Below are 13,606 nucleotides of genomic sequence, written 5' to 3'. Positions count from 1 at the left end.
GGTGTGCTCAGAGAGGAAAGGGTGAATTTTGCTGATGTTAAAGAGAAAGAAGCGACAGGACTTGGCTATCTGCTGGATATGCGCAGAGAAGGAGAGGGAGGAGTCGAAGATGACTCCGAGGTTGCGGGCAGATGAGACGGGAAGGATGAGGGTGCCATCAACTGAGATAGAGAGTGGAGGAAGAGGAGAAGTGGGTTTTGGTGGAAAGACGATAAGCTCGGTCTTGGACATGTTCAGTTTCAGGTGGCGGTTGGACATCCATGCAGCAATGTCGGATAAGCAGGCCGATACCTTGGCCTGGGTCACCGCGGTGATGTCTGGTGTGGAGAGATACAGCTGGGTGTCATCTGCATAAAGATGATGCTGGAAACCATGAGATGAGATCAGTGAGCCCAGGGAAGAGGTGTAGATTGAAAAAAGAAGGGGTCCAAGGACAGATCCCTGGGGAACTCCAACAGAGAGCGGGATGGGGGTGGAGGAAGATCCATGAGAGTGTACTCTGAAGGTGCGGTGGGAGAGATAGGAGGAGAACCAGGAGAGGACAGAACCCTGGAACCCAAATGAGGACAGTGTGGCAAGAAGTAAATCATGATTGACAGTATCAAAAGCAGCGGATAGATCAAGGAGGATGAGGATGGAGTAGTGGCCTCTGGATTTGGCAAGGAACAGGTCATTACAGACTTTAGAGAGTGCCGTTTCTGTCGAGTGTAGAGGGCGAAAACCGGATTGAAGCGGATTGAGGATGGCATGAGAGGAGAGAAAATCAAGGCAGCGGCTGTGAACAGCACGCTCAAGTATTTTGGAGAGGAAGGGTAGGAGGGAGATGGGGCGGTAGTTGGAGGGACTGGTAGGGTCAAGTGATGTTTTTTTGAGGATAGGTGTGACTACGGCGTGCTTGAAGGTGTCAGGGACAGTTGCAGTGGAGAGAAAGAGGTTGAGGATATGACTGATGGAGGGGGTGACAGTATGAGAGATGGTGTTAAGTAAGTTGGTGGGGATGGGATCAGAGGAACAAGTGGTGCATTTCGAGGAGGAAAGAAGGCGGGCGGTTTCCTCCTCGGTGATATCAGGAAAGGAGGAGAAAGAGGCCTGGGTTGGTTGGTTGAGGGAGAGGGTTGAAGGGTGAAGAGGAAGAGGTGCCTTGTAGTGAACTCAAGGTTGATCTTTTGCACCTTGTCGCAGAAGTAGTCAGCCAGTGATTGAGGTGAGAGTGAGGAGGGGTGGGAGCGGAGAGCACTTTGAGGAGGGAGTTAAGGGTGGCGAAGAGACGACGAGGGTTGGCGCTGAGAGAATTGGTCAACTGGGTGTAATAGTCCTGTTTGGCAAGGAATAGGGAGGACTGGAAGGAGGATAGCATGAATTTGTAATGAAGGAAATCTGAATGGGTACGAGATTTCCTCCACAGGCGTTCAGCAGATCGGGCGCAGGAGCGAAGGTAACGGATGCAAGGGGTCAGCCAGGGCTGAGGATTAGTACGTCTTGTGGGACGGGAGATGGATGGTGCAAGGGTGTCCAGAGCAGAGGAGAGAGAGGCATTGTAAGCGGAGACAGCCTTGTCGACAGACTCGGAGGACATGATGGAAGGGAGGAGATTAGAGATAATGGAGGATAAGTTGGGAGGGTCGACAACCTGGAGATTCCTGGAAGTAGTGGTTAGTGTTGGGCGGGACTGCGGGGGAGGGTGATGCAGTGTGAAGGTGATCAGGTGATGGTCAGAGGGAGAAAGAGCTGAGGCGCAGAAATTGGAAGGTGAGCAGGTAGAGGAGAGGACGAGGTCAAGACAATGGCCGTCTCGGTGAGTAGGGGTGGTGGAGCATAGCTGGAGGTTGAAGGAGGATGCTAGAGTGAGGAACTGAGAAGCGTGAGGGTCGGATTGGTCATCAACATGTATGTTAAAGTCTCTGAGAATGAGGGATGGGGATGAGGGCTCAAGAAAAACGGAGAGCCAGGCATCGAAGTCGGTAAGGAAGGAAGATAGGGACTTATCAGGGGGGTGGTAAATGACTGCAACTCTGAGTGGCAGCGGGTAGAATAGACGGATGGTGTGAACTTCAAAGGATGAGAAGCAGTGAGGCTACTCCTCCAACAATAGTAAAGGCATTAAACACATTTTAGGACAACACTATAAAACTAGTATTAGGCTGCTGGTGGCAGAACACTGCCAGCTACTTGCTAAGAAAGCCCTCTAATGAACGACAACACAGAGTTAATTTAGCTGATCCATGAACAAAATGACATTCTGTGACATGCTGTAATCATAGCCGAGTAAAATCAATTGCATTTCTGTATCACTTCAGAGTCCCACAGTACCTTCCAAATATATTGAACAATTAGCCGAGATTGGGAGGCGAGGCTGGTGTTTGGGTGGTGGGGCTAGTTCTGGGCAAGACTTCTACGGTTTGTGTCCTGAAAATGGGGCTAGTTCTGGGCAAGACTTCTACAGTCTGTGTCCTGAAAATGGCAGATACAAATCAAGGTAAGTTATACACAAGAAGTAGCACATATGAGTTTATCTTGTTGGGCAGACTAGATGGGCCATGCAGGTCTTTTTCTGCCATCATCTACTATGTTACTATGAGGCGTATTTTCAAAGCACTTAGTCTTCCAAAGTTCCATAGAAACCTATGGAACTTTGGAAGGCTAAGTGCTTGAAAATATGCCTATATGTTACTATGTTATTGAACAATTACCGATTCCCCCAAATCTTTTTTTCTGTCCAGTTTTGGTTTCGGCCGAAAGGTTATTTTAATTTTCAGCTATAAGGGACAGGGAAACCTCTGCAGGACTCCAGGGAACCTGCCTGTCTCTAGCAATTGAAAACATAACATTGAAGCACCGCCTCCCACTGGCAGCAATTCAGCTCAGAGGGACCAGTGCGCTGGAACTAAGACCATGCCCCCCCCAAAAAACTTTTCATCCCTTTCTTTGGGCTTTTGAGCTCATATGACAAAACAGAATCAGAATTCACCTGGTGCCATATCCCCAAAGAACTCACTGCCTAAACTTATTGGTGAGGGGGATAAGTGACTCTTTTAAGGTCACACAGAGGGGCATTCTCGATATGATGTTTAAATCTGACTTTGGATGTTTTGCAAAAAAAAACCCTCCAAAATCTGAATAGGAAAGAAGGTCATTTCCAAAAAAGAAAAACGTCTATCTTTTGTTTTTGAAAATACTGTTTTGAACAAGGTTTTGTGATTTGGACATTTGTTTTTTGGTCCATTTTCAAATAAAAAAACGCCCAAGTGCAAAACGCACAAAATCAAGCCATTGGGATGTAGGAGCCAGCATTTTTAGTAGACTGGTCCACTAGACATCCCAGGAAAGCAATAGGGCACCCTAACACTGCAGTGGACTTCATAAAATTATCCCAGGTACACATCTCACCATTGCTCCCTTATCTTGTCTGCTGAGCCCCCCACAACCCCTAACTCTTACATCACTACCATAGCCCTTACAGGTGAAGGGGGCACCTATATGTGGGTACAGTGGGTTTCTAGTGTGTTTTGGAGGGCTCACAGTTTCCTCCACAGGTGTAACAGGTAGGGAGAGGTCCACCTGTCTGCACTGCACCCACCACTAGACTATTCCAGTGACCTGCATGCTGTTCTAATGTACCTGAGTATAACATCTGAGGTTGGCATAGAGGATGGCAAGTATTTTTTTAATCACATTTTTGGAGGGTGGGAGGGAGTTAGTGACCAATGGGGGAGTAAGGGGAAGTCACCCCTGATTCCCCCCAGTGGTCGTCTGGTCATTTAGGGCACCTTTTTGTGCCTTATTCGTTATAAAAACAGGTCTAGCTCAAAATGTCTTAGTGTTAGTCTTGGACGGTTTTGTTCTGTTCCATTATGGCTGAAAAACATCTAAGTATTTGTGAGAAAAACATCCAAATGTAGATTTATGCCACTTTTTGGCCGTATCTCTCTTGAAAATGAGCCCAACAGTAAATTAAGCATAAGGAGGTTAAGTGACTTCCTGAAGGTCACATTCAGCAAACAGTAGATAAGTAGACAAGGGTACCGAGTTGGATGTCAGCCCATTTTAAAAATTCACATTCTGCACTGCCTCCTGTAAGTAAGAATGTTTCAGTTTCTGGCAATCTCTGCAGCCATTTCACCCCCTTGTGTTATGTATAGAGAGGCCATAAAGGCATTACAAGGAGCCTTCAAAATAACAAATGACTATCAGATGGAATTGTAAAGCCTATATTCTTCCTTTAATGGGATACAGAGGGGTGGCAGATCATTTAAATTCACAGAACCAGATGTTCTGAAAATAAATTCACAGAACCAGATGTTCTGAAAATAGCAGTAACTGATAAAGCAGCTAATGACAGAAAATCATTAAAATGTCTTTTCTGGTTCTGAGCTTTATTTCATTCCCAAGAGGCTTGTGGGCTCTTAAGTACATAAGTATTGCCACACTGGGACAGACCAAAGGTCCATCAAGCCCAGCATCCTGTTTCCAACAGTGGCCAATCCAGGTCACAAGTAAGATCCAAAAAAGTACAAAACATTTTATGCTGTTTATCTCAGAAATAAGCAGTGAATTTTCCCCCAAGTTCATTTTAATAATGGTATGGACTTTTCCTTTAGGAAGCCGTCAAAACCTTTTTTAAACCCCACTAAGCTAACCACCTTTACCACATTCTCTGGCAACGAATTCCAGAGTTTAATTACACGTTGAGTGAAGAAAAAGTTTCTACGATTCGTTTTAAATTTACTACTTTGTAGATTCATTGCGTGCCCCCTCGTCCTAGTATTTTTGGAAAGAGTAAACAAGTGATTCACATCTACCCGTTCCACTCCACTCATTATTTTATAGCCCTCAGCCTTCTTTTCTCCAAGCTAAGAGCCCTAGCTGCTTCAGCCTTTCCTCATAGGGAAGTCGTCCCATCTCCTTTTATCAATTTTGTCGCCCTGCTCTGCACCTTTTGTAATTCAACTATATCTTTTTTGAGATACAGTGACCAGAATTGCACACAATATTTGAGGTGCAGTCACACCACAGAGCGATAGAAAGGCATTATAATGGCCTCATTTTTTTCTCCATTCCATTCCATTGTAGACAATACACTGAAATCTTCTGCCCAGTGTGCGACAACGGCCGAAAAAGCAAACAGGATACTAGGAATTATTAGGAAAGGGATGCAAAATAAGACCAAGAATACTATAATGCCTCTGTATTGCTCCATGGTGCAACCTCACCTAAAATATTGCACTCAATTCTGTTCGCCTTATCTCACAAAAGATATAGTGGAATTAGGAAAGGTTAAAAAAAGAGTGACCAAAATAATAAAGGGTATGGAATTCCTCCCATATGAGGACTGGCTAAAGTGGTTAGGGCTTTTCAGATTGGAAAACAGATGGCTGAAGAGGGGGGGGGGGGGTATATAATTGAGGTCTATACAATCCTGAGTGGTGTAGAACAGGTAGAAGTGAATTAAGTACATAAGTAATGCCATACTGGGAAAAGACCAAAGGTCCATCGAGCCCAGCATCCTGTCCCCCGACAGCGGCCAATCCAGGTCAAGGGCACCTGACAAGCTACCCAAACGTACAAACGTTCTATACATGTTATTCCCGAAATTTTTGGATTTTTCCCAAGTCCATTTAGGAAACCGTTCAACCCCTTTTTAAACTCTGCCAAGCTAACCGCCTTCACTACGTTCTCCGGCAACGAATTCCAGAGTTTAATTATGCGTTGGGTGAAGAAAACTTTTCTCCTATTTGTTTTAAATTTACTACACTGTAGTTTCATCGCATGCCCCCTAGTCCTAGTATTTTTGGAAAGCGTGAACAGACGCTTCACATCCACCTGTTCCACTCCACTCATTATTTTATATACCTCTATCATGTCTCCCCTCAGCTGTCTCTTCTCCAAGCTGAAAAGCCCTAGCCTCCTTAGTCTTTCTTTATAAGGAAGTCGTCCCATCCCCGCTATCATTTTCGTCGCCCTTCACTGCACCTTTTCCAGTTCTACTATATCTTTCTTGAGATGCGGCGACCAGAATTGAACACAATACTCAAGGTGCGGTCGCACCATGGAGCGATACAACGGCATTATAACATCCTCACACCTGTTTTCCATACCTTTCCTAATAATACCCAACACTTTCCTAGCCGCAGCAGCACACTGAGCAGAAGGTTTCAGTGTATTATCGACGACGACACCCAGATCCCTTTCTTGGTCCGTAACTCCTAACGTGGAACCTTGCATGACGTAGCTATAATTCGGGTTCTTTTTTCCCACATGCATCACCTTGCACTTGTTCACATTAAACGTCATTTGCCATTTAGCCGCCCATGATTTTTTTCACTCTTTCAAAAAGTACAAAGGCCAGGGACACTCAATGAAATTGCATGGAAATACTTTTAAAACAAATAGGAGGAAATATTTTTTTTCACTCAGAATAGTTAAACTCTGGAGCTCTTTGCTGGAGGATATGGTAACAACGGTTAGTGCAGGGGTAGGCAACTCCGGTCCTCGAGAGCCGCAGGCAGGTCAGGTTTTCAGGATATCCATAATGACTATGCAGGAGATAGATTTGCAAGCACTGCCTCCATGGTATGCAAATCTATCTCCTGCATATTCATTGTGGATATCCTGAAAACCTGACCTGCCTGCGGCTCTCGAGGACTGGTGTTGCCTACCCCTGGGTTAGTGTATCTGGGTTTATAAAAAGGTTTGGACAAGTCCATAGTCTGTTAGTGAGATGGACATGGGGGAAGCCACCGCTTGCCCCAAGTAGCATGGAATGTTGCTACTAATTTCTGCCAGGTACTTGTGACCTGGATTGGCCACTGTTGGAAGCAGGATACTGGGCTAGATGGACCATTGGTCTGACCCACTATGGCTATTCTTATGTTCTAACCCTTTGATAGGCCTAGGCATACAACTATACTGCCCCCCTGTCATCCCCTCCTTTGGTCTAGCATCTCCCTTTTTTCTTTCCTCCCCTTTCTCTTCCCTTGTCCCCTGGCCTAGCATCTCCCTTTTCTCTGGCCTCCCCCGGTTCAGCATCTCCCTTTTCTCTGGTCTTCCCCCAGTCAGGCATCTCCCTTTTCTCTGGTCTCCCCCGGGCCTGAATCTCCCTTTTCTCTCACCTCTTCTGGTCCAGCATCTCCTTTTTCTCTTGCCTCTTCCGGTCCAAGCATTTCCCTTTCATGTCTTCCGGTCCCAGCATTTCCCTTTTCTCCAGCATTTTCCTTTTCGCTCACCTCCTCCCAGCCCAGCATCTCCCTTTTCTCTTACCTCCCCTGGTCCAGCATCTCCCTTTTCTCTCACCTCCCCTGGTCCAGCATCTCCCTTTTCTCTCACCTCCCCTGGTCCAGCAGCTCCCTTTTCTCTCATCTCCCCTGGTCCAGCAGCTCCCTTTTCTCTCACCTCCCCTGGTCCAGCAGCTCCCTTTTCTCTCACCTCCCCTGGTCCAGCAGCTCCCTTTTCTCTCACCTCCCCTGGTCCAGCAGCTCCCTTTTCTCTCACCTCCCCTGGTCCAGCAGCTCCCTTTTCTCTCACCTCCTCTGGTCCAGCAACTCCCTTTTCTCTCACCTCCTCTGGTCCAGCAACTCCCTTTTCTCTCACCTCTCCGGTCCAGCAGCTCCCTTTTCTCTTTTCTGCTCCTTCTCCCAGTCCAACATCTCCATTTTTTCTTCTCTTCCCTCCCTCAGTCCAGCACCTTCCTCTTCTCTTCCTTCCCCCTTCCCAGCATCTCCCTTTTCTCTTCTCTTTCCTTCCCCCACTCCTGTCCAGCATCTCCCTCACAGGGAGCCTTACTAGCTTTGTTGTACAGAAAATGTTACAGACACATGTCGCCTCCTGCCCTGGTGACCATGGAAGAAGAAATAATAGTCAACACAGAACAGCTGCCTACCTTACTCCAAACACAACAGATCTGGTGGTTACTGCCCTGTGTAGGGTAAGTTATGTGCACATTTGATGATGTCATGTAGTGATGCTGACAGCCCAAATGCAGAAATGTGGCATACATGCTTATATATGAAAATCCAATCCTGCAGCTCACTGGCTGCAGGTATACTTCTACTTATTAACCAAATGTAACTCAAACTCTCAAGCATCACCCAGCCGTCTACTAGTGGAGAAAAAAGGCCTCAGTAGTACCACCTAGCCAGCTAATACATTCAGCTATAAGGCGTGGGTCCGGTACACCATCATCTTGCCTGAAAAAAACTCCACAGTTTATTTGTGCTTGAGCGTGTGCTGAAAAGTCCAAGTGACAAACCATGCACAGGAAAGGACACAGAATGCAGACAAACCTTACTGCGCACTGCAAGTAACAGACCCGTGCACCAGAAATATCAGAAATCCTAACTGTGCACTACGTCTCGATAGTAGTATTCCAGTGGGGCAGCCCCCCAGCACTTATCTGGAGTGTCTCCAATTCCTCCAGTGCTGTGCTGCTTCTATTCACAGCCACATCAGATCCACATAACCCAACAGGGAGTCCCCGTTTCACCGAAGCTGCGTCAGGGGTTCCACTCCTGTGTCCAGACTGCAATCTTTTGTCTGATTTTTATTTTTATTTAAGGACACCTGATCTACTACGGTCTGTTTTGCAACCTCACCATCAGGACACCCTATCTTCCCTGTTTTGGTGACATCTTTGGAAAGATACCTTAGCCTGAACCATGCGCTTTTGAGCGAATGTCGGCCTTCCCCCAGTTTCTAGTTTAAAAGCTGCTCTATCTCCTTTTTAAATGCTGATGCCAGCAGCCTGGTCCCACCCTAGTTAAGGTGGAGCCCATCCTTTCGGAATAGGCTCCCCCTTCCCCAGAATGTTGCGCAGTTCCTAACAAATCTAAAACCCTCCTCCTCGCACCATTGTCTCATCCACGCATTGAGACTCCGAAGCTCTGCCTGTCTCTTCGGCCCTACGCATGGAACGGGTAGCATTTCAGAAAATGCTACCCTAGAGGATCTGGATTTGAGCTTTCTACCTAAGAGCCTAAATTTGACTTCCAGAACCTCCCTCCCACATTTTCCTATGTCATTGGTATCCACATGTACCAAAACAGCTGGCTCCTCCCCAGCACTATCTAAAATCCTATCTAGGTGACACTTGAGGTCCGCCACCCTCGCACCAGGCAGGCAAGTCACCGGGCGATCCTCACGTCCACCAGCCATCCAGCTATCTATATGCCTAATGATCGAATCACCAACTACAACAGCTGTCCTAACCTTTCCTTCCCGGTCAGCACTTGGAGACATATCCTCAGTACGAGAGGATAGTACGTCCCCTGGTGGGCAGGTCGTGGCTACAGGAGTACTTCCTACTTCACCAGGGTGATGCTCTCCTTCTAGGAGACCGCCCTCCTCCAAGGTAACACAGGGGCTACCAGACTGAAGGTGGGACTTCTCTACAACATCCCTGTAGGTCTCCTCTATCTCCCTCAGCTCCACCAAGTCTGCTACTCTAGCCTCAAGAGAACGGACACGTTCTCTGAGAGCTAGCAGCTCTTTGCATTGGGCACACACATATGACATCTCACCAACTGGGAGATAATCATACATGTGACACTCAATGCAAAAGACTGGATAGCACCCCTCTCGCTGCTGGACTGCTGACTCCATCTTAATGTTTTTGAGTTTTTCAATAACTTAAAACTTGCTACAGTATTAAGGATATTAGCCTAATATAAAAGTGTCTTTTAGTTTATATAGTATATTGTATGATTTATTTAGTGTTTCCTTCTTAGATGGTAATGAAATGTATTTAAAACTCTGTAAGAGTAGTCCTTGCTTGTTACCCTAATTGCAATAACTGACTTTCTCCTGCTCCTGACGGGATCCGAATGATAACGTCCCGACAGGAGCAGGAGAGAGAAAACTCCAGTGCCGGGCCCCCCTTGGAGGCTGCGGAGCACCCAGAGCTTTCTCCAGCGCTGCTCTTCTGCCCATTGCTGAGCGGCTGCTTTTCCTCTCAGGCACACATGCTCGGTTTTGAAACCAGTCAGCGCTGGAGGAAGACGTCTTCTGCTGGCTGGGCCTCGGGATCACTGCCAGCCAAGGTATCTCAATTCTGTTGCGGCAGCGATGGAGGGGTCAGCAGAGATTGGGGGGGTGTCTGTGATCGGGGAGGGAGTGGCAGCGATCGGAGAGGGGGGCGGCAGCAGATGATGATTTGGGGGGGGGGAGGGCGCAGTGGCCCTGCCCCGGGCCCAGTTCAGTCTCTTGGCGGCCCTGCTTGGCCTCTTTAAGTTCTCCTTTCTATGCCAGACTTCATTGGTTACCTGTGGAAGGAAAGGAGTGGCCTAGTGGTTAGGGTGGTGGACTTTGGTCCTAGGGAACTGAGAAACTGAGTTTGATTCCTGGCCCAGGCAGCTCCTTGTGACTTTGGGCAAGTCACTTAACCCTCCATTGCCTGCCGCATTGAGCCTGCCATGAGTGGGAAAAAGTGCGGGGTACAAATAAAAAAAAAAAAAAAGTCTTTTAAAACTAGCTTGTTTTCTTTTTAAAACTCTTCAAGGTTCGTTCCTAGTTATTTTCTCTATTATTTTCATTTTGCAGCCTCTTTAAGATCACGATGTAACAACAGTGCCAATTTTTTTTTTTACCTTCCTTTCTGTTAAGGGGAAAAGGAGAATATCAATTTTTGAGAAATCCTTGGCTGTTCAGGCTGCTGGATTATGTAAGGATATTGCTGGATTATTTTTGCTTTCTCATGTTTACCTTAATTTTAGAAAGAAAGTTAAAACTTTTCTTTTTAAAAAATATGTGCTCCTCTTTTTGAGGTTAAACGTGGATCATTGATTGTAATTCCCAGATAACTGTCAATGGACTGAAAGGCAACAGCTGGATATAAACCATGATGGTAATGTTAATGTTCTTACCTGTTGGGTGTTGTGACTCTGATCACTCTGCTGACAGCAGGTAGAGGTGAGGGAAGCTGCATCTGGACTCCAGACCAGGAAATGTGGCAGCCACAATAATATTTCAGATAGCTGTACAGTCCAGTAGCCGCAGAAACCCCTGTGCTCCCAGTCACCAGCACTTTGCCCCCACCACCAGAACTCAGCTGGTAAGTATCCAAGCCATCCTTGCCAGCCACAGAACTATTCACGGAAACCTCAAATTCACTGGCCCTGACCCCGATCAGCCTCTGCAGCAGCTCCCTTACCGCCTGGGTCTGGATCTCATCGCTTGCCTGAGGCTTTAGATGAGCAAGAGTTGGGAAAACCCCACCTCCTGCCACCAGTTCCACTACAAACAAGCAAGAGAGGAAAGCCAGAGGCTGAGAAGCACCTTTCATGGCTGGATCTTCTTGCAGCTTTTTGTTACTGCCTCCCAGATCCCTCCCTCTCTGCTGGATCCTCTTGCAGCTTCTCTTACTGGATCCCTCGGCTCAACACTCCCTTTCTGCACCCATCAAGCAGCAAGAAGGGAAAAGTCCTCTGCACCACTTCAGCTGACCGGCAACTCAAGCGAGCACTAGACTAGCCCCACTTCCTGATTCTACGAACCTCCCAGGCCCCGCCTCTCCTTCCCATTGGTCACTCCAGCCTCGGGCCCGCCCCTTTGTGATTGACCACTTTCACTTTTGAAAGAGTAGAGTGATGTGGGTAGCCATGTTAGTCCACGTTTAAAGGTAATAAATAGAAATAAAACAAAATGGAGAAGAGAAATTAAGATTGATTGCTTACTTCTGGTCTGATCTGAAGAAGGGTTGCCTTCCTAAGGCAATCAAAAATGTATTGTTAGTCCAATAAAAAAGGTATCTTATTTTATTTTCTGTTTTTTATTTCTATGTATTACTTTTTAAAGACCAATCAGCCCCCATACAATACAAATGTATAAATGCAAATTCAGTTTTTAATAGCCCTAGCTACACTACACAGAAAATATAGCTCTAAAGATTACAGTAGTGAGGGAAGGATTATTTTTCAGAACCTTACAGCCAAGCTTAATTCCAGGATATCCACAAATGAATATAAGATCCAAAATATTCACATTTATTTATTGTGGATAGCCTGAAAACTGAACTAGCTGCAGGTTTAGAAAGCCTTGCTACGAAATGTGATTCCGTCATTTGGGACCCAAAATATCCTTATTGTCCTACCTACTTCCTTACTCCCAGATCTTCTCTCGCCATATAGAAATACCAAAGGCGAATATTTCCAGAGTGAGATTTTGCAGATAGTGCATCTGGGGTATAAGTGTAGAAACAAATTGCAGATGAGAAAAGCAGCATGAGATGACATGTTTTTCTTTGGTGCTTGGGAAACAGGGGCGGACTGACCATACGGGCAGGGCCGCTGAGAGACTGGGCCAGGCCCGGTACAAGGCTGCCCCCGGGGCCCCCCACCCGAGGTCACCGGGCCCCCCTCCACCCGCCACCGGGCCCTCTCTCCACCCCTAGGCCCTCTGCACTGACCTTAAGCGCATCACCTTCGAAAGCGCAGCAAGCAGCGGCAGACCACTCCTTCCTTCAGTGTCCCGCCCTCGCGGAAGTTACGTCAGGCGAGGGTGGGACATGGAAGGAAGGATTGATCTGCTGTGCTTCCGAAGGTGAGGCGCTTAAATTCAATGCCAGGGAGTGACGGAGGGCGGGCGGACCAGACTGCGGCGGCGGCGCCAGCCCAGGGAATTTTGTCCCCCCCCCCCTCTCGGCGACCCTGCATACGGGCAACTGGGCAGTGGTCTCCCCGCCCCTGCAAAATACAGCCCCCCTGAGCCTCTGTGGACCCTCCCCAGTCCCACTTGCAAGGCTCCTGGTGGTCTAGCATCCTCTTTGAGAGCAGGAAAGAACCCTACTCTTTCTTGCCTGGAGTGCTCGCTGCTGCTACTCTGCCCGACCGGCAGTCGTGCCACATTTTCAAAATGGCTGCTGAGACTTCCTTGTGGTAGTCTCAAGAGGCTACCACAGGGAGTTTTGGCAGCTGTTTTGAAAACAGGACGCCGCCAGGCAGAGCAGCGGCAGAAAAGAGTAGGGTTCTTTCCTACCCCCGAAAAGGCCACTAGACCACCAGGGCCCTTCAAAGTAGGACAGGGAGGGCACACTAGTAAGTGGGGGCAGGGCAGCAGTGTGCAGATGGGGGGCCCAATGACCTTTAGTGGCCTGGAGGCCCAGAGCACTGTCAGTGGCTGAATGCATGACAGACATTTCAGAGCACAGGTACCCGTAGGTGTAGGGAAAGGGGAGGCAAAGTATTTCTGAAGGAATGCTCAGATTTCATCCTACCGTTGGGTCACTTGACTTTTCCTCACACCTTTTTCAGTAGCAGCTCAAAATGGTATTCCCCTGTTCCTGGAATGCTCAATCTAATTGTGTACTTGAGATAATGGAGGTTGTAAGTGACTTCCCAAGATCACAAGGAGTAGCAGTGAGATTTGAACCCATCCCCTTTATCATTTTGGTTGCTCTACTTTGAACCTTTTCTAATTCTGCTATATCTTTTTTGAGATACAGTGACCAGAACTAAATGCAGTACTCAAGGTGCAAATGCACCATGGAGCAATACAAAGGCATTATAGTGCTTTCGGTCTTATTCACCATCTCTTTCCTAATAATTCCTAGCATCCTGTTTGCTTTTTTGGCCGCCACTGCACACTAAGCAGATGATTTCAGCATATTCTCTACAATGAC

The 13,606-nt window shown here is 47.3% G+C and overlaps 1 protein-coding gene across 1 annotated transcript in view; it reads right to left on the bottom strand.

Annotated features, from left to right (window-relative positions):
* NAGLU (N-acetyl-alpha-glucosaminidase) overlaps positions 1-11,430 on the bottom strand; it is a 30,390-nt gene extending 18,960 nt beyond the window's left edge. The window contains 1 exon segment of the mRNA XM_030221766.1: positions 10,854-11,430. Within this exon segment, the coding sequence (XP_030077626.1) occupies positions 10,854-11,272 (419 nt within the window). The 5' untranslated portion in view covers positions 11,273-11,430.
* Between the last annotated feature and the right edge of the window lie 2,176 nt (positions 11,431-13,606).

Source organism: Microcaecilia unicolor, chromosome 12, assembly GCF_901765095.1.
Source record: "Microcaecilia unicolor chromosome 12, aMicUni1.1, whole genome shotgun sequence".
Lineage (NCBI taxonomy): Eukaryota > Metazoa > Chordata > Amphibia > Gymnophiona > Siphonopidae > Microcaecilia > Microcaecilia unicolor.
Note: the sequence above shows the minus strand (reverse complement) of the source record. Positions and strands in the feature narration are given on the sequence as shown.